Here is a 20441-nt window from a genome sequence, read left to right on the forward strand (position 1 = left end):
CGTTCAGCGTTCACCTATCGTTCAGTTGTCATTGCCATTCGGAACTCCCAAGTGAAAGGACTTATCTTTTTGTAGGTAAGGAGTTACAGATTGTTTAATTTAATACTAACATATCGTGTTTGAAGAATCATTATTTCATGGGGGAAAATATCTAAGATATATATTTTTATTATTCTAACTTAGCTATTAGGTTATTTATTAAATTACTCTGGAAAAAAATGTTGTTATAAGCACATCCTGTACCTATGTAGAACGATGCTGAAATATTAAATTTAACTAAGGCCAATGTGCAAATACTTCAAGCACTGCAACATTTTGATGTTTTGTTAAAGACGACAAAACGTTAATGGAGATATAATTATCCAAGTCAAATAATTACGCAGCAAAATTACGAAAATATTCATTTCTAACGTGTTTTTTTATTCAATTACTACAGAAAATATGATAGAACTAGTTCTGAGAGTTATACATAGTACTGCGGATATCCTGTTAATTTATTATCTTTGGAGCGAATTAAATTGATAGTGTGTTTAAAGGAAATATTTATTTAAAATGTAATGCACTACAGAATATTCGCTACTATAATACATGTATGTAAAGTCTATAGTTATAGAGAAAAAAAATCTTTCTTCACCGTAACTTTATATGTTTGCTATTCGATATGATTAATACCCCCCCCCCCTTTTCCCCTAAATCGGTTACTTAGTCAGTACTGTATTTCAAGAAAATTTTAATTAACCTGTTAAAAAAAAGTTAAGGTCTTTTTTAGAAAAAAAATTCCAGTCTCAAAACAAACATGCATCTAAAATTCAAAATGTACACGTGTTGGCGGTGGTATTTGAAATTGGCAGAGAGTATGTTTCAAATTCAAGTGTTAATGCCCAATATATTTTATTCACTAATTATTCAAATGTTGGTATCAAATCTAGAAATTATAAAAATAAATGTTATAACTTGTTGGAAATACTCGCACTTCGTCTTCGATGTGACGAAACTTTCACACCTGCACAGTGTCGAATGATTTTGATTGACAGGACAAGCACGTGGACTTCGTGTGAACTTGAAGCAGGAAAATAAAAACGAGTAATACTGTCAAACAGATGGATATGATTTGTTGATAAAAAAAAAAGTTACTTTCACTGTCTAATATATTTAGAAAAAAATATCAGAGTTATTGTTTGATATAGGTGCAAACATTTAGTGAAGCCTGAAAGGAAGGGGGGGGCTAAAACGGAATCTCTCTCTCTCTCTCTCTCTCTCTCTCTCTCTCTCTCTCTCTCTCTCTCTCTCATTTGTCTGATAAAAATTATAACAGCATATTACTTAAATATCAAGTTCGGAAAATTGAAGTCTGCTAAATAAATCATCATAAAAAATAGAAATGACACATAATATATTATTGTATTAAAAATTTAAAATACGAGCGTATAAATGCAAAACGTCCACTGACCTTTGTAATTAATTTTTTTATTACTTTACATGAAATCGCCTTGACACGGAGATACATATATGAATAGATGTTACAATCGCTTTAATTCATTCTATAAGTCAGAAGTTTTCTCTGATTTGTTATCAAATAAGAATAAACATTTTTATTTTCCAACTAAAAAAATATCTTTTATACTTTAGCGTTCGGCAACAATTGCAATGTTTTAATGCGTTAAAAATCGTGTGATTAAAAACTTATGTGCATGAATCGTCTTTCTTAGGACAATTTTGGAGAATTCGAATTTATTTTATTTACTTATTTATTCATTCATTTATTGGTTTACTTATTTTATTTATTTATTTTTTTTTTTGGCACCTGACATTATAATACAATAAAATAGTTTCAATGCAAGGAAAAGATCAGAGGCATTCCGAATATATCGTTCATCTTGCGTTCACCGTTCGTTCACCGTTCACTTTGCGTTCGCGTTTGCGCTCCGTTCGCGTTCTGCGTTCGCTCACCGTTCACCGTTCACACATCGTTCACCAAGTTGCGTTCAGCGTTCACACATCGTTCACTCACCGTTCGCTCTGCGTTCGTTCAGCGTTCGTTCACCGTTCGTTCAGCGTTCGCTCACCGTTCAAGTGGGAAAGTAGAACGTTTCAGGGACTGTATGTAGAGACAACTTATCTTTTCTTCATCAATTCCCATGAATATGACCTATTATTGGGTCGTACATAGGCTGTTGTGTTTCACACATATTGTTAGCCCTTTGTTTTTATACTGAATTTGACCGGTTAACAGAGGATGCTTACTCCTCCTGGGCAATCGATCCCTACCTCTGGAATTTCCGGGGGCCCTGTTCACAGATTTGTATTGTATAAAGGTTTCTGAGATTGCGAGGGGTTATCAAAAAGTTCGTGGACTGACGCGATAAAATTAATAATATGTAGTCTTTGCTTACAAAATTTATGCGGAACATAAAACAACAAAAGTTTAAGAAATGTTGAAAATTTTAGCTTGATAAGTTGATAATTTGCCAAATTATTCTAAAATTAAAAAGACTTTATGTGATCACCCGGCGCTGTCGCCGTTTAGTGTCATGACGTCCGCTTAACGTCATTGTTTCTTAATGTCCGCTCTCTCTACCTCATACACTTATCTTGATGAGATTACCTGGAGTTAAGTTAGGACTTAAACCCGTCTTATTTATATGAATTTACAATGTCATGAGCAGCTGTTTTCAATGCATATAATATTGTAAATGGATCTTTATATGGGGAAAGATCCTCACTTGATTATGCCAGAATACTTAGCTTGTTGGAGTTCAATTTCTACCACACATGATCAACGTCACTTTTCGACGTGACTGACTTTTGACACCCTGATTACAAATCGACACTAGCTGTGCATATTTCATCTCTCTGAATCTTTTTAGGCATTAAAAAACAAGTACTCTGGATGCATTTTATTGTTCTGTAGCCAGTTTAAACATTCCTTAGGTCAATACCAGTTTTTCCAGGACCGAAACTCTATAGAGTGTTTGAAAAAGAAACCCCTCCCCCCTTTTGACGTTATTTTCAAGCCCATAATTGTTTGGACACTCCATATAAAATTTACGATAAAATTTCATAGAAATTACAGAATGGGGTAAAAATTCCAAATTTTACTGAACAAATGTGTCATACCACATGCCTGAATTAACGAGATTTTCTGATGACAAATACTCATATCTAAAGAGTTTTTCTCAGTTACACTCAGGTAGGAAAAAACGTCATATTAGAGGTTGCGCCGCCTGGGCATACCTTTGCTTACAAAAACACTAACATTTTATTAAAAAAATAAAAATTATGATTTATGGTTTATTCTATAGATAGAAAGGATGATGCTAACTAAATGTGTAAAAATTCATTGATGTACCTAAAGCGGTTTTAATTTTATCACGCTAGTCCACGAACTTTTTGATAACCCCTCGTAGTGACCACTATAATTCAAGCACATTGTCGGAAGATGTGGTCTCCAATGACTACATGTTTGTTATCAATGAGGAACCTATGAATGTTTTACAAACCCTCTGCTTACTCCTCTAAAATATTAACAACAGAAAAGGAGAAACTTCAGCAGCACTTTATTGCAATTAATTCAATAAGTGGTGTATATCAAATGGGGAACTAAGAAACGCGAAAGGAAGTTTGAAAATATGAAATTATTTTTTTCCTTAATCAATCTCATTTAAACGTAAGACATTTAAAATCTCATACAACCATTACCTGCGATAAATTATAGACCTGGACTTTTTGATTTCATAGGCAAATGATTTTTTTTTTTTTTTTTAATGGAACTGGGAAGTTTTCATATCTTGTGATTGGTCATATAAAAACTTACTTTGTTTAAATTTATTTTAATTCTAGACACAAGACTCACAAATTAAAGTTAATTTCCAAATGATGCCTGAGTTCCCTCATTGACAATATTCATGAAGTCTTTGGAGACCAGATCTTCCAACAATCGATCAGAATGCCAGTGGGTCCTTATTGCGCCCCTTTAGCATACTCTTTTTGTATCCTTGTGAAATTATTCTAAAACTTTCAAGAGAAAAAAGTCACCCGCATGGCTCTGTGGTTAGAGCGCTTGCTCTAGAGTCGGGAAGTAAGTAGATGACCCTTACTTTGCTTGTCGAATCCCACTGCGCGAACTGGAGACCGGTCCTTCGGATGAGACCTATAAACCGAGTTCCTGTATCACAGTAGCTAGGTGTGGCACGAGAAAGGTCCCTCTAGGGTCTAAATTTGCACTCCCCCCCCCCCTTCCAACGGCAAGTGATGGCGTTCCAACATGAGTGAAAAATTTTCGAAGGGACGTTAAAAAACAGACAATTTTTTTTTAAGAGAAAATAAGTGGTCTTTCGCTGTTGCCTTCAAATAGACATTTTGGTAGCCTAGTGGTAGGGATTCGTGATCGGGAGGTCCGGGTTCGATTCTTGTTCCTCGCGCCGCATCAAACCTTTGACGTAAACATAGATAGTGTCTGTCCCTTCGCCAAGCGCCTGGCACTAGAAATGGAGGTCACAGGTCTTTCGGATGAGACCTTAAAAATCGTGGTCCCAGTGTATTTGATAAGTGGTGTAAATTAGATGTGAATACTGAAAAACTTCAAGGAACTTTAAGAAAATTTGAAATCACAAGAATACCAAAATCAATAACACCAAAACGTACGACTTTTCAACAATTTATAAAACCATTCCTGATAATAAATTAAAGTACAGGACTTTTGACAGCATAGACAGCTGCTTTTTTCAATAAAAATGGAACTTGTAAATTTGTATTTTGGTTTACGTGTTTCATACCAATTGTAGGACCTTAGTTTGTATTTTCCATATTTATAATACCGAATATTCCCTCTTCCTGATCAATACATAGGGCTCACACAGCGGGTGTGACCAGTCAACAGGAGATGCTTACTCCTTCAACCACCTGATCCAACCTCTGGAATTTTCGGGGGTTCATGTTTTTATGCGCTGTAAACATATTTGTAGATTTATTTTTTAGATCGATCACTGTTGGTTATCTTCATCTTTTTCATTTGTATTTGGATACTTTACAGAATGAAGTGGTGTAAATCAGATGTGGATACTTCAAAATTCCAAGGAACTTTTGGAAAATTTGAAATCACAAGATTTTTACCAAAGTCAACAGCTTAAAAACTTACGACTTTTCAACTTTATACATAACCATTCCCCACGATAAATAAAAATCCAGGCTTTTTGATATCATTGACAGCTGCTTTTTTCAATTAAAATGGAACTCGTAAATTTACTTACCTTGTCATTGATCATCTATAAAATTATTTTGTTAAAAACATTCTGATTGTACACACAAGCACTCCGAAGTTGATATTAAAAAGATGCTCGAGTATCTGTGTAGTCTTTCGGAGATCAAGTCTTCCAACAATCTGTCGGAATTCCCATGGGTACTAGTAGCGTCCAGTTATAACCAAACCTAATTTTGTACATTTATTCATATATGAAACAGTATTTATTCAAAAGCCAAAAACTTCTACATAAAGAAGTCTCTTTCTGTGACCTTCAACTCGACATTATTCAGTTATAGACTCTTTTGGTGGTGAATATGGTTTGATATTCACCAGAAAAATATTCAATATTGACCGAGGCTGAGCAAGATGTTGAATTGAGGGATGCCAAAGACCACTCAAATTTCAGATGTCAATCTAATTGATTGTAAAATTATCAAATCGTGTGTAAATTAGTTCACCAGCAAATTATCGCATTTGCATTTACAATATTTAAAGAAATGAAATAAACGAAAATTTTCATTTCAAGCATTTATTACAAATCATAAAGAGAGAAAGAGTAGTCCAGAGACTGTAAAACACTTCAACTCTCAATTCCATCTTCCAGAAAAGAGGATAATTATAACACCATATTACTTTGATATGAAATATTGCATCACCTGTAAAGAAGAGTATCATGGAACACAATCAAGTATCTTACAAAATTAAATTTACTTATATGTTTCCCTATGAAATTTAATACCACCTTCATGAATCTTTGGAAGCACTTCAAGAGGAATAGCTGAAGAATTATTAATGATATGATGAAAGGTAAATGAATGCAGTCTGAAACAAATCAAATGATTTAAGAGTCACGTATATATAAATACCATAAAGTGTATATTGAAATCTCAGTATTTGGTTTCGTTGCATGTAAAATATAACAAAGAATCTCAAATAAACGTATGAGGATGCTAGGAATTATCGTCCGTTGATTGTCCGCCATTAGACAGCTGAGCAGCAGATAAGGTAGATCTCAGACGCTCTAATTCTGTGTTTGATCTCTCAATTCTTCTTGACTCCAGATTCCGCCATCTTTGGTTGAGTTCTTTCATTTTTCTGGCGGATTTAGATCTAAAGTAACGGTAAATAGATTTTAATTAAAATGTCTAATACTTATAATTTATATACGACAGAAGTTGACAAAGCACAAAATTTTGTGTCCGGAATTGAATTTCAACATTATGTTCCCTACTTCATATTTTTTAACTTTGAAAATTGCAATTGGATGAAGAAGAAGGTATATGAAATGCTTTTTTTTTGTCAAATATCAAGTGTATTTGCTTTGTCAGTCTTTATAAAATTGACAACGTAAGTCGTTATTTTTTTTCACAAAAGAACAAAACGTACTTCGTCTAACAATTAACCTGAAGTTTTCAGTTTACTTTACATTTTCTAACCCAATAGGAAAAATACACATTTGCAAAATATTTCTGTTTATTTTTGATGAAAGTTTCCAAACAATATGTATTTATAAACACGTTTTACTTGGCTGCTGTAGTAACACACTGTATACAGGACTATGATGATAGAGGCCTACCTTTAGATATGGTGTACAAAAAATAAATTGTGAATTTCAATAATTTACCTATTGAAGAGTACTGAAAGAGAGATACCCGGTATATTTTACCTTCGCTCTCTGGATGATAAATCTCTCCTTTGTATTTCTGTTTTCTTTTTCTGGAAGAACTCGCTCCACTTTTGTTCCTCCTGTTGTTCTCGTGGTGTAAGTAAGTCTTCGTCCTCAATTAGGATATGAGGGACACGCGCCATGGTGTTCTGATTTCCTCTTTGGTCACAAGAAACTTTTACATCAGCATAAAACTGAAAAATACAAGGAATAAACACCAATACATGAAACGTTAACGTGAATATTTAGTATATCAGATAAAATATACCTGAGATGAAGAAAATATTTACTTTGGCCTTCAACTGGACATTTAGATCTATCGACGACGTATTATCACTTAACAATTATTATAGTTACTTCCATTCATTTGTCGACCCGATATATCAAGTGAGCTTGAAATGAAAGATACCACAGAGTCTGACATATCTGTTTCATATTTGGATATTTTACTAGAAAAGGACGATAACGGTACCCTTACAACAAAATTTTATGATAAACGTGATCACTTCAGCTTTTCTATCGTCAACTTCCCTTACTTATGTAGAATGGTACCCTTATCACCTGCATAGGCGGTTTAAGTCTCTCAGTTGATTCGATAAGGAGGAATATGCTCTATGAACGACCAACTTCTAAAACGAGGCAAGCTTTTGACAAACAAGTTGATAAAACAATAACGAGTCTCATTTAAAGTCATCAATTCGCAAGTTCTATGGTCGATACAATGATCTTGTCAGCAAATACAGTCTATCATTAAGGCGAATGCCGACTGACTTTTTTTATTTTTAACTTTTTACTAATTGTTCGGTCATTATTTACACACTGAATTGTCTAAGGATTTTTCCGTTTTCCCGATAATGACAAGGAGCACATGGTGGGTGTGACCGGTTGACAGGGGATGCTTACTCCTCCATGGCATCTAATCACACCTCTGATGTTTTAGAGGTCCTTCTTCGCTGTGCTCCCGATTTGGATTGTTTCAATGGATTTTTGAGCTTGATTACTGTTCGTTGTGTCCATATTTCATTTCACAGGGTTGTCTTTTAGTTGCCTGTCTGTCAGAGAACTGCATTCTGACTATAATTAAAGAGCCTTTTATTGGAAGGGATTCGAACTTGAGCACTTCGTTGCCAAATTGTAATGCGTGTCGTGACCTTAGTGTAAGGTCGCACATGAACTAAGGTGAAGAATCACTGGGCAACGCTTTGATTTTTATGTGATAGTTTCCTGGCCAAAAGTCTTGACTCGAATGTTTCAAACAATAGTTTAATGATACCGATGACCTACAAGTTTGCCAATTGACTGACCAAAGGTCATATCTAAAATATCATGGTCAATAGACAATGAGATACATGTATTTCAATCGTGTACGAATCGTCATTTAGGAATCGAATTTAAACTTCTTAAGTATGTTGTTGATGATCATTTAACAATGTGTCTTAACCTTACAGTAAGGTCATATTTCAAAGATGTAGGTCAAAGGGTGATGAGATATTGAAATCTTAGGGAATAAAATGGAATCCTTGATTTGAATTAAATCAAATTCGTTAATACTGATCGCCTTAACGTTTCAGAACCTTACTTCATGAAAAATCTCAAAGATTAAGGTCATTTCATTAAGGTCATACATTAACAAGGTAATATAATGTTGACTAGATATATTATTGGGGAACTGAGGGAGCATCTGTTTTCGTACAAAATAATATAGTTTCCACTTACTTTGCAGTGTGATGAAACAATATTATGAAATGAGCATTGTAGTAAAAATAAGTAATAGACATATAATAATAATAAACTTTTCATGTATTTAACAAAAGAGATTTCTGGAATACGAAAAAAAAAAGAATTACAATCAAACTTTTTTCATTAATTTAATATTTTTTCGTACCAAATTTTACGATATTGCACATATATTGATTTATTTTATTGTTATATATAGCAACAGCATATTAAAAAAAGATTCTTTTTTCGAATTGACGGAAATCAGAAGGAATTTGTTCAGCTGTATATTCAGTTATAGTGTGCTTAAAATCTTCCATAAGATAAATATTTTGGTTCAATATCCGCCTAGGTATATAACAAGATATGAACAATTCATGTGCTGGTGTTACCTCAAACAGGGGTACCGGTGAATCCTAGAGTCTTTCCTCCCATCCCCAACTGTTTAAGAAGGCCCAGGGAGGGACAGGCGGGAAAATAAAAATATAAAAGATATACAAGAAGATTCCTGTTGTCAAGCTACAATTCTGATTCAACGTGCTTAATTTTTATTATGTTATCGTGCTTGATGATAAATGTAATTAAGATGTTTGATAGTCTACAAACTCTTTTAGTTTGATGAAAGATCTAGGTTTAATTAACAAATTTGTAACATCAAACAAAGATAATGTTCTTTGATTTCGTTTCTTGGTTGCAATAATCGAAGATTCTGAGGGAATCCCATTATCCTGGTCACTGAGTCTTTTAATATCCTTAATGATTTCTCTGAACACAGGCTGAGGAGGAAAAAAGTCTACGATTTCCAATACTTCGTAAGATAAACTGATTACTAAATAGTTATAGATCAATTCTCTAAGTCTGGTTTGGAATACTATATTGTCAGTATCAACATTATCATGATTATGTTAAGTATCGATTTGAATCAAAATGTGTTACTTCTCAAGAGCGTACGAAGCAAATTCAGTTGGGATGGGGGAGGGGACACAACCTAACAGAGTTAGTCTGGGAGCACAACCTAACAAAAATTTCTTGACAAGCCAAAATAAGGTCATCGGGCGTTATTATTAACCCCCCCCCCCCCACACACACACCCCCCGTTCCTACGGGTCTGTTTCATTTTGTAATATAATCAGAATTATTGAATGCTGCTTCATTTATAATGTTTACTTCTTTGAATGAAGAACAAAACCAGCCAATCACATTCATTTGAAATATTCTGTTCTGCATATTTCCATAACATATGAAGGCGGTACTTCTTAGCCATAAGAATGAATTACTTGATCATCTTTACGTAAAGGATTTTTAACCTCGGTTAATTGAAAATAATTATTCTTAAAATCTGCTATCGAATTACACAAACTAGTTTTCATTTTAACAGAGAGACGAACCAAATACCTATAGAAAATAATTGTTCATGTACTCACCTACATCTCAATAGTCTACATTGTCGTTTTCTTTTGTTTCGTCCTCTCTTTGTTCAATTCAAAGCTAAATGATCATCAAAGGAATAAATGGTCACCTACAGGACAGAAATATCGACAGATTTTCATTTAATTCCCTGCCTATGGCATTAAATCGTGTCTTAAAACATGTTTTAAATCCCTGCACGTAAAGAAAACTGTGTTGTTTTTCTCGTTGGTCGTGTTGGTCGATCGCGTGCCGAGATAGCAGTAGACAAATTGGTCACAATCACTCGTCCATTGTAAGCTTACAAGACACTAATTGATCGAACTGCAGACTTCTAACTTCTAATTTTAAAGCTGTGTAAATAATCCATAGCTCCTCAAAGACTGTTTTTAGGAATAACTCTATAGGTTTCTGATTCATATAGACATGTATTCCATTGAAGTGTTCGTTCGAATATTTCAAAATCTTTATACTAGTACTCAAGACTAAAAAAATTGCATATCGAAAAAAGTACATGATGTATTTGGTACAAGAATATCTGACTTCTGAATACTATAATCAAACAAAAATATATTTCATTACATGATAATCACAGACTTAATGCACATAAATTCATTTTGATGTTAATGTATGCATGCTAGGATATAACGGCATTACTTACCTGTAATATCGCCAGGTGAGGTAGGAAATTTGACAAAGTAATATTCAACAGGTATCGGAATATTTAAGCCGGTCCATGGGCTTTATTGCAGAATTAATTTATGTAGGGATTTAAATCGGCCCAGAAGCTAAAGAAATCAGGCACACAATGGGGGTACACCACTTAATAAGTCAAACATCCAAGTAATATCAGGCGGAGAAAGGTATTGTCATATATTGAAGCTTTCCCCTCAATAAACAGGTTGAACATATAAAATTTACAAGTAACTAATGTAGGGGAAAGTGTATGAGAAAATGAATACGGGAAAAAGTTGGTACGATTTTTTCTTCTAATTTATCAGTATCAGATATATTTTTTTTTCTTCATTTTTCTGAAAAGTTTAATAAATAATCAACAGGTAGGCCTACTCCCCAGTGTGTAAGTCAGGTGTTATAGGGATCTATGTAAAATCGATGACAACGGAGTGAATCCTCTGTCGGTGGCCTTAAAATTCCCGGAGTATCTGGATTCCTATTACATTACTGACGACAATGTCACATTAATGGATGCCAGATAAAGTAAGTTTTATGTTTGAACTTTGAAAATATCTTTCTTATAGAAAATGTAATTGTAAAGTTACAGTAGCTATAAGTAAGAAATGAAATAAAAAGAAAAAAAATTTTTTTTTTTTGCTTTGTTTAAAAATTTGATTTCGTTTCAGGAAATTTCACAAAATATTTGAAGTTTAAATTGAAAAGTCACAGAAGGTAAATATTGTTATTCATATTTTCCTTAATGTACTGAGTTGAAGTTGGATATTTTCACAAGACTGGTCTATAAGCATAGAAAATACATCTAAATGTTTAAATTATAAGATTCTAAGAACGATTTTGGGCGAGAAATGTACCTAAGTAACCTCCCAAAAGATTTAAGAATTATATCAACAAAATTTAGAATTTGTCACCAAAGACTTTCAATCGAAGCTTATAGATATGGGCTAATACTGACAGATCTGTGAAAATATGTAATTTATGTAATAAACATACCTATTCGTAGGTGACGAATTCCATTATATCATGGAGTGTCCATTTTTTTCCTCATTACGTATGAAACTTATTGAAAAGAAATATTTTTTCTCATGTAAATACTTATAAATTTGAGAATCTTATGTCCACTGCAGATGTAGACTTAATGATAAAACTGCCTGTTTAATTCGTTAAAAAGATATTGGCATGTTTTCAGTAATACTCTTTTATTTTATACTAATCTTCCTTACTTTGTATATTTTGTATATGTTAATATGTTCATGTACCTCATATACCATTGTATGGTCTGAGAATAATAAACAAGCAAAAGTCTAATAGGTTGTTTTTTTTTTTTTTTTTTTGTTTTTTTTTTTTTTTTTTTGTTTTAACAAATTAAATGCAAAAATGATATTCGTCTCTAGCTAATTAATTGTTCGAAAATCTGAGCACATGGCATTTTCCTTAACTTCAAATCGAATCCGTTGAAGGTTAAAAAAAAGGAAACAAAGATCAAATAAATAATGGTTTACCGTCCAAAATGCACATACTGCAGATATTTTTACAAATTATGATTGATAATTCTAAGGGTAATGCGCCTTGTTGAACATTGTGTGTGGACGTGAATCGTAACGTCATGGCCTCATTGTCGTGACTTTGGAATAGAATTTTTAAAAAGATGTAAATCTAAAATATTCCTTTGACAAAGGATGAGAACTGCACGTACATGTAATACTACATGTATATGAATCTCTAGGTCAGACGTTTAGGAGAAATAAATCCGTAAAAACCATACAAAAGCACTAGCCTCGCCTTCCTTTATGACAGTACTGTAATTTATAAACTTATGAATCAGAAAAACTGCTATATACCTAATCGATATCGGTGCAATTATCTTGACGACTTTTCTGTTTACAATTAACACTGTGCAATTAAATATCATCTCTCAAGAGATTCAAAAATCACGCTTCTGTAATAAATGCACTTGATTTTACAAACAATATTTGATGAACACGTTGTTGACCCTAATGAGGCTGGGTTATTAATCAGACATCGATCTTCAATCTTTTGCCATCACATACCTTATTCTGTATTTTTTTCTTTCTCAGATGACAATCAGAATTCCAGCAATCGGGGCATACTACGGTCTTTTCCGCGAAACTTTAACTTAAAGAGGAAGGTCAAAGTGTGTTCGATTGAAAATTTATCAAAAACTCTAATCCAAACAAGTAATAGCTTTTCAAAAAGCTTGCCTGACTAATCAATCAATATCTATGGAACGTATATGCAGGAGAGGTGCTAAACGTTTCCGTTATCAAGGAGCGACATAGTTGCGATACTTCATTATACAAGATGTACAGTTGACTTTCTCAAATTTCATAACCAAATACTACAGATTAACGAATATCTAAGACATGCCACTATTTGGGCATTTATTAGTTAGCCCACGGGCTGACTAGTTACGTTGGGATGAAACTGAAGTGCGTTAGCGTAGATTATAATCAAAGGCGGATCCATCACAGGCGCGCCGGGCGTGCCCCCCCCCCCCCCCCCCCCGTTTGAATTTTTTGTATGTAGATCTTATATGTTCATTATCCTAAAATCAAGGAAACAACACCTCTTATTTGTAAGAATTCGTCAGCTTCCGGGAGCTTCGCCCCCGAACCCCCATCAGAGCTTTGCTCTGGACCCACTGGGGTTTCAATACAGCCCCCAGAAACCCTGCCGTCTACTGCGCCCTCCCGTTATGAAATTCCTGGATCCGCCACTGATAATTCTGGGAAAATAGTTAGGTTTTAAAGAAATTCATATTACATGTACTCTCTTACTAGATGGCGCACTTCTTCATGGTCAGTGATAGATTGATGAGACGGCCTCTATTTATAGACTGGTCTGTTTTCCGTCGTTCTCGACGACGAAGTAAATTATGAACAGTTTTAACTGGGAAACTTGTCTTGAAGTGTTTGAGACAAAAATGCTTCAATGCTACTCTAGAAATCAAAGTAAATAACCTGTACACTTTATAGCTAGCGCAAAACAAGACACTAATACCTCCCCCCCCCCCCCCCCACCTGGACAAAACTCACGCGATGATGGTCTTACCATATACAAGTACATGTATTATAAATGAGCTTATACATCTTTATATACAGTTTTAAAATTGTAAGTTTTTCTTTTCAATCGATTTCAGGACCTTTCTCATAATTAAAATAACTTGCTTTTTTATGAAATGAAAACCAGGACAGATCATGATGTCTTCTTCATTTTGCTGATTCTTTACTTTACGGGTACTGATCTCCACTCTTGTCACTGTATTAAAAGGAAACCCTTGTTCATAACAAAGCTTGAAATAATATGCTACTCGTTGACTTTTTAAGATTTTTTTTAAAAAACCTTACCTTGTAACGTACATTATTAATAAATGTAATGTTGAAAGAAAGGCTAGGTGGAAAACAGAATCAAGAAGGGATGTCCCATTTACTGGGTGGAGGGAGTTTGTTTATGATTAGACTAGTCCACTTATGGAATAAATAGTAAGAATTATCAGCAAATCCATTGCTTTAGTGTTGCCTGTCCATATACAATGTGTTCTCTTAAAAAAATGAGATAAAATTTACTGTTAATAAAAATCTGGAGCTTAAGAATCATGTTAAAGGAATAAACCTTATTTATTTCCATAGAAGTTATCACACCCATTCAATAGAACAACCCAAGAAAAAGGCGCGAAGATAATTTACATGTGACACTTGGCGCGAAATGATTGTGTCACCCCTTTCGTAGAAGGCAAATGGACTGATCCAGTATTTAGAAACGCAGAAAAAATGTTACACGGACATGTTCGTACAAAGAATCGCAAAGAATAAATATGTGCATGCAAAAAAATTGAAGGAATTAAACACATCATTATTTTGCATCAGTTATATGATTCTTTCTTCTGCAAACTGTATTTGTTTAAATGCAGGTAACAAATTCCGATGTAAATCAGCTTGCAGAAAATCTAGTTCATTAAGAATGATCACTTAGTTTCGGATCCCTGAAATATTAATCCTTACCCAGCAGGCACACAACATTGAAAAAAACTTTGAATCAACGTTGATTATATATGTTGATTCAACGTTTAGTTTATGTAAGATTTTGAAAATTGAGTTCAACGTTGAAATCTTAACGTTGATTCAATGTTGAAAATCAACGTTGATTAGACATTGAATAAAAGTTAATTCAACGTTTTTTTTTTTTTTCGGGGGGGGGGGGGGGGATTGGTGATTACTTATTTAAAATTTTATTTCTTTATTAACTAAGAGGCCTTCATAATTATATAAAGGAAAACATATATAAATCTATATTGTAAACATTTAATTAACTTCCTATCAATAGATCAGTTACAATAAATTTCACAAAAATACATTTTATAAATTACATGTAATCAGTACAAAACATTTTACAAACGCTTTCTATTTTCACTTGTGGTCAAGAAATATTCCAATACATGAAAACATTCCAAGATAAGATGTAAATCTTATACGGTAACCATTTTGATGCACCAGATGCGCATTTCGACAAATTACAGTTGTATGTCTCTTCAGTGATGCCCATGCCAAAATGTTGGAAATCCGAAATTCGATAAATATTTCTTTTAAAAAATACATTTTTAATTAAATCTTGGTGTTAGAGTCCTGGTGTTGGAGTTCTGAGGGTGGTGTTGGTCTTCCTGGGTGGTGTCGGACTCCTGGGGTGCTGTTGATCTCCTGATTAGTGTTCTCTCCTGGATTATATTGGTCTTCTGAGTGGACAGATTGGTACAGCGTTTTAGTTGATTACCCCTATAATGTACAATTTGATATAATAAATATTTGTATAATGAAATACATTAAAATTATGTTCAGTCTCATAATCTTTTTATTCCAAAATTATCTTTCAGTGAAAATTGACGGACACTTAAAAAAAACAATTAATATCTTGCGCTTTTTCCAAATTCTAAATAATCAATCCAAAGACAAATATAATAATTAAAAACGAATTATTAAGTAAATACATATATGCAAAAATTAGTTAATTTCTTGGCATTGCAAATGATATTTATTAATAAAACTTTAAAATGCAAATTTTTAAAGTGTAATGAGAATGGTTAATGCACTGTACCATTTGATTTCCATGTGTTAACATTCATCAGCTGCTTAATTTGCTGGAGGCTGTGAGGTGCTGGAATGTCCTTTATTTACAAGGTACATCTATATCATTGTTTGGTCGTGAGATTAAATCTATTTCTGCATGATATCTCTTTCATCTCTTTATAAGCCATGCCTGCTGTTCACAAAACACAAAATAAAATGAAGTAAATTGAAAGTGTAACAGGAAAGTAAAGAAAAAAATTGTTAAAAGTTTGTGTTCCATCAAAGCAAAAGACTTACATGTACACATGAATTTCTCAACCCAAACTTGTGCAGCAGTTCAATATTTCATAAAACTATTTTTTACAAGTAAAACTCAAATCCAAGACATGAAAAAATAAAATCATTAAAAGAGGAAACTACTTTTAAAATAATGATTTACTCATCAAATAAAAAAGGGGGTGGGTGGAGGGATATACTGGAAAACAGACGGGGAATTCCTGACTGTAACCCCCCCCCCCCCCAGTAAAGCTATTCAAAGACAGAACCATAAGAATCTGAAAATAAAATTCAGGGTTTCTTAAGATGTTACAGACGTGAGAATGGGATGTAAACGGGACTCGGTGTGCCGTGAAAACTGCCCAAAAGCCTTCGGTGGAGATGGTAGACTTCCCCTTTCAACATGTTCAAGTGGCCACCCCCTCCCCCTTTTCTAACAGAATCTTGATCCGTTTATGCTATATATATACTAACACTTAACATACACAAGATGTAATACTCTCAAACTATGAAGATCAATTAACTAAACTATACAATGGAATAGTCTTCAAGTTCAACAGTTCAATGTGGTCTTCATGCATTCTTTGAAAAAATATTGAACTGAAATTGGCGTCAGTTGGAATTCGAAAACATCCATAATCACGAGCAAATAAGATAGATAACAAATCGAGTTATACTTTTAAAATCTTAAAACAGCTGTATATATAAAATCTTAAAATTATCAAAACTTACCAGTAACTGTTATCCTGTCTTTTTGAATATTTTCCGGATGTCCTAAAGCGCATGCTCTTAATTCGTACTTTGGCAAATTCGTACTGAATTCATATTAATCACTGAATTTTTAAAATTCATATATTTACCATTCTTGTTAGTTGTAATAGTTATTAATAATATACGGTGGTGCGACTTTGTCAAGTCCGACCTCGTTATGGTCCGACAATGTTATAGTCCGACATTATTATAGTGCGAATTATTTATCAGAGAAAAATAGGATTCCCGCTCGACGAAGATCCGACGTTGAATCAATGTTGGCAATTCAACTCAATTTGAATTCAATGTTGAATCAACGTTACATTTTCAACATTGAAAAGTCAACGTTGAATCAATATTGAAACTAGATTTATCAACGTCTAAACCCATTTTCAACTAATATTCAACGTTTAAACAACGTTGTGTGCCTGCTGGGTATATACTGCCTGACGCACGTGGCGTCAGGCAATTATATTTTTTTCCGGAAATTGGTGACAATAAAAACCAAAACCCTTTAATCAAGCAATTTTTTTTTTATTGAAGGTGTGTATTCTAGAACGTATGTGAATTTTTCTCAATATTGAAAATCCAAAAAATAGATAAATAAATTGTCAATTGTCTTGACTTTTTCCACATCATATTTACTGGTATTAAAAACGCGAACTTGTGACTTTTAATGCAAACTTTTGTTCTATGTTATTATTTGTTCTCTTGAAATGCATTGTAAATATATGCTGGTAAATGTATGAGTAAAAAAAAATGAAACATCAATGGAGTAAATGTGACGATATTTATTTTTGTCTGTAGCAGCGGCTGGTCTACATGTATTTATGGTTGTGATTCAAAGTGCACATGGGGAAATGAGACGTTATTTTTATTGGTTTCATAGAACAATTTCTTATATATAATATATATTAAGGTTAATTTCAAATTTAAAAAAAATGCTTTATTCTACGTCTGTTTTTTTTTTTTTATTTTCATAAGACATTTATAAAGTAATGATTTTATAAAAAGGTTTTACAATGCACTCCCCAGCATGGAAGTGCGTGAGATATGGAAGTAGATCCTTACGAGATATTAAAATAGTGATAAATAAAAAATGAAAAGTTTGGTGTACTATTAAATTTTGTTTTTGAATTTGCTACAGCTTTGAATGACACGATGATATCTTTATAGTGATATTCCCATCACTGGGCCGTTCAGCATAATCTACCGAATCCATCAGCATCATCACGTGACAAATTAAGATCAAGAGGCGTTTACATCATTTTGACAGATATCATTTCTCTATGAATTATGGGTATAAAGATATTATATTTGTCTTCTTTAGTTTGATGATAGTACATTCCTAACCTTTATCACTGAGTTTCACACCCATGATTTATAATTAATTTTGATTATGTAGCTTTTGGAAACATTCTTTAAAATAAAATTATTTATACTATTGTACTTAGAAATAAATATGTCATATTAAAGATTCATGAGTATTTTCCTTGGACTCTTTCTTGTGGAAATTCTTTAAAATGATTAAATTTTTTCGGCCGATTTGAAGCATTGCATCAATCTTAACTTGATAAAATACATATACGTGTACCTCGGTAGACTGTTAATAAACACCGTTTTTACAGTCAATGTATTGAAGACATTAAACGATTTTTAAAAGGCGTTTCAATTAGAAAATATTAATATCGTATATTTGTATTGCAGTATACATTGTAACGTAGTGAATTTTCAAATCAATTAAACATAACCTCTGTGCCTGTTTTAAATAGTATTTTGAATCTGTACTAGTATGTACACTGTACTAGTATGTACACTGTACTAGTATGTACACTGTACTAGTATGTACACTGTACTAGTATGTACACTGTACTAGTATGTACACTGTACTAGTATGTACACTGTACTAGTATGTACACTGTACTAGTATGTACACTGTACTAGTATGTACACTGTACGAGTTTGTCTGTTTACTGTAAAGGTTTTATAGGTCTAGTAGAGGTAGTCATATCTATAATAAGAAATGAGAGTAATATGAACGGGATTTAAACTTTTAAAGGGGTACTTAAAATTTTGCATGATAAACCGATTTTATTTTCGTCTTTGGGTCAGTAGTTAATATATACACAGTGGAAATTACATGTGCCTAGGGTGAAAACAGGTATGATATAACTTCATGTTCTCTCTTAATTACCGGTATATGTGTTAATTTTGAGAATATTAATGATTATAAATTTAAGAATATGTATCATATATGTTTGCATCATCATGTTTTTTTTTCTTCTTATTTACTTACTGAATGAATTGTCGATAGCATAGAATATGATCGAGATCATTTCATATACCCTTATTATTTCTTCGTTGATATAAGATATTAGTGTGATTTCACCTCTTGCACTGTATTTCGGGATGGCTTTTAGTCTGGCTTTTAACTCTTCAGAGGAAATGAATTGTCACCTACTGTTTATCATAGACGTCTTAAAGATGATTAATGCATGAGTAAGCCTAGCTGCAGATCTGTAGGTCGGTGATCTGAAACAAAACCCCATTTGGATGGGCGACCAGAGAGCTACAGTGCCACACATTGAAATACATGTATATTTATTGCTCAAAAATGCTCTGTTTCTCGGTTTATTTATCCGTATATTTAAACTACTATCTTAAGACATTACTTGTCGTGTTTTCCTAACATATTCTTTTACTATTTCCCCAACAAAATATCCCCAATAACCGATGTTTTTTCAGCCCTCCTGGGCTTAAAATTGAGACTTTCGGAAATTCCGCCTACTTATGCTGCCATCTTGGATGGCAAGAAAAATTCGCTTCAATGCCCTTCCTGCTGATGTCAATCACGACAGTAGTCAATAAAGGTCTAAGAATTCAGAGTAATAACTCCAGAACCTAGCACAACTTTTTGCGCGCATTTTTTTTCTATGGATCGCACTGTATAGCTCTCTGGGCTGTCATTTTTTTTTTCGAGAAGAGCTACTGTTCTGCAGCTAGAGAATGTCACACAAACAAGTCAAAGATAAATATAATATGCACAAACGTTAAATCAGAATAGGAATCTAGGGTAGTTCTTAAAATGATGCACAGTGATTCGACTGAAATCTATATATATTGACCATAATAAAATCGTATTGCTATCTCTATCTACTACAGATTTTGGTTAATTTGAAAATTTTCTTATTACTGATATAATATAGGTTTCATTATCTTTTTCGATACAATTATTAGTGAAATTGTGAAAGTCGGTGATCAAATTATTCCAACCACATTTTCTTATGCGCTCAAGTCTTTGTTTTAAATTATGCAAATGCAGGGGTAACATACTCGGGTAATTTTATTTTTGTAGTTAAGGACATTTTCAACTGTGGTTTAGATTTTCAAGATAAACTCACAGGATGACTAAAGCATAGTTTTACCAACTTTTTAATACTAAAATATTTTTTTTTTTATTTTTTTTTTATTATTTTTTTTTTTTTTGGTGGTAAAATATACAATATACTTTTATAATTGACCGGTTGATGAGACTAGAATTCAAGCATGTTACTGCATAATAAAATTCAAAAGTATTATTCTTTCTGTGTATTTGGACAATTTTGTCTTC

General features: G+C 33.1%; 1 protein-coding gene and 1 long non-coding RNA gene across 3 annotated transcripts; both read right to left on the bottom strand.

Moving 5' to 3' along the window:
• Positions 1-5780: 5780 nt before the first annotated feature.
• Positions 5781-10413, bottom strand: LOC133187327 (uncharacterized). 2 transcript variants are annotated; one of them, XM_061322686.1, is made up of 3 exons: positions 10049-10413; positions 6909-7102; positions 5781-6352 (listed from the first exon to the last, which is right to left on the bottom strand). In XM_061322686.1, exons 2-3 carry the CDS (start codon positions 7049-7051, stop codon positions 6193-6195), a joined length of 303 nt encoding a protein of 100 aa, XP_061178670.1. In that variant the 5' UTR covers positions 7052-7102; positions 10049-10413; the 3' UTR covers positions 5781-6192. The 2 variants fall into 2 exon arrangements, with proteins under 2 accessions (XP_061178670.1, XP_061178671.1); XM_061322687.1 differs by lacking the exon at positions 10049-10413 and adding an exon at positions 9017-9113.
• Positions 10414-15032: 4619 nt separating this feature from the next.
• Positions 15033-15983, bottom strand: LOC133187329 (uncharacterized). The gene is made up of 2 exons (XR_009721172.1): positions 15834-15983; positions 15033-15514 (listed from the first exon to the last, which is right to left on the bottom strand). It is a non-coding gene; the product is annotated as an uncharacterized LOC133187329 (long non-coding RNA).
• Between the last annotated feature and the right edge of the window lie 4458 nt (positions 15984-20441).

Source organism: Saccostrea echinata, unplaced genomic scaffold, assembly GCF_033153115.1.
Source record: "Saccostrea echinata isolate AGI-Se365-2 ecotype Australia unplaced genomic scaffold, CSIRO_AGI_Sech_v1 ptg000014l, whole genome shotgun sequence".
NCBI lineage: Eukaryota > Metazoa > Mollusca > Bivalvia > Ostreida > Ostreidae > Saccostrea > Saccostrea echinata.

What these genes read in the sequence shown, in the direction of transcription:
- LOC133187327 (XM_061322686.1), bottom strand. Translation starts at nt 7,051, where the DNA reads ATGGCGCGTGTCCCTCATATCCTAATTGAGGACGAAGACTTACTTACA. An exon ending in TTATCATCCAGAGAGCGAAG is followed by an intron (nt 6,353 to 6,908) that starts GTAAAATATACC and finishes CCGTTACTTTAG; the next exon opens with ATCTAAATCCGCCAGAAAAA.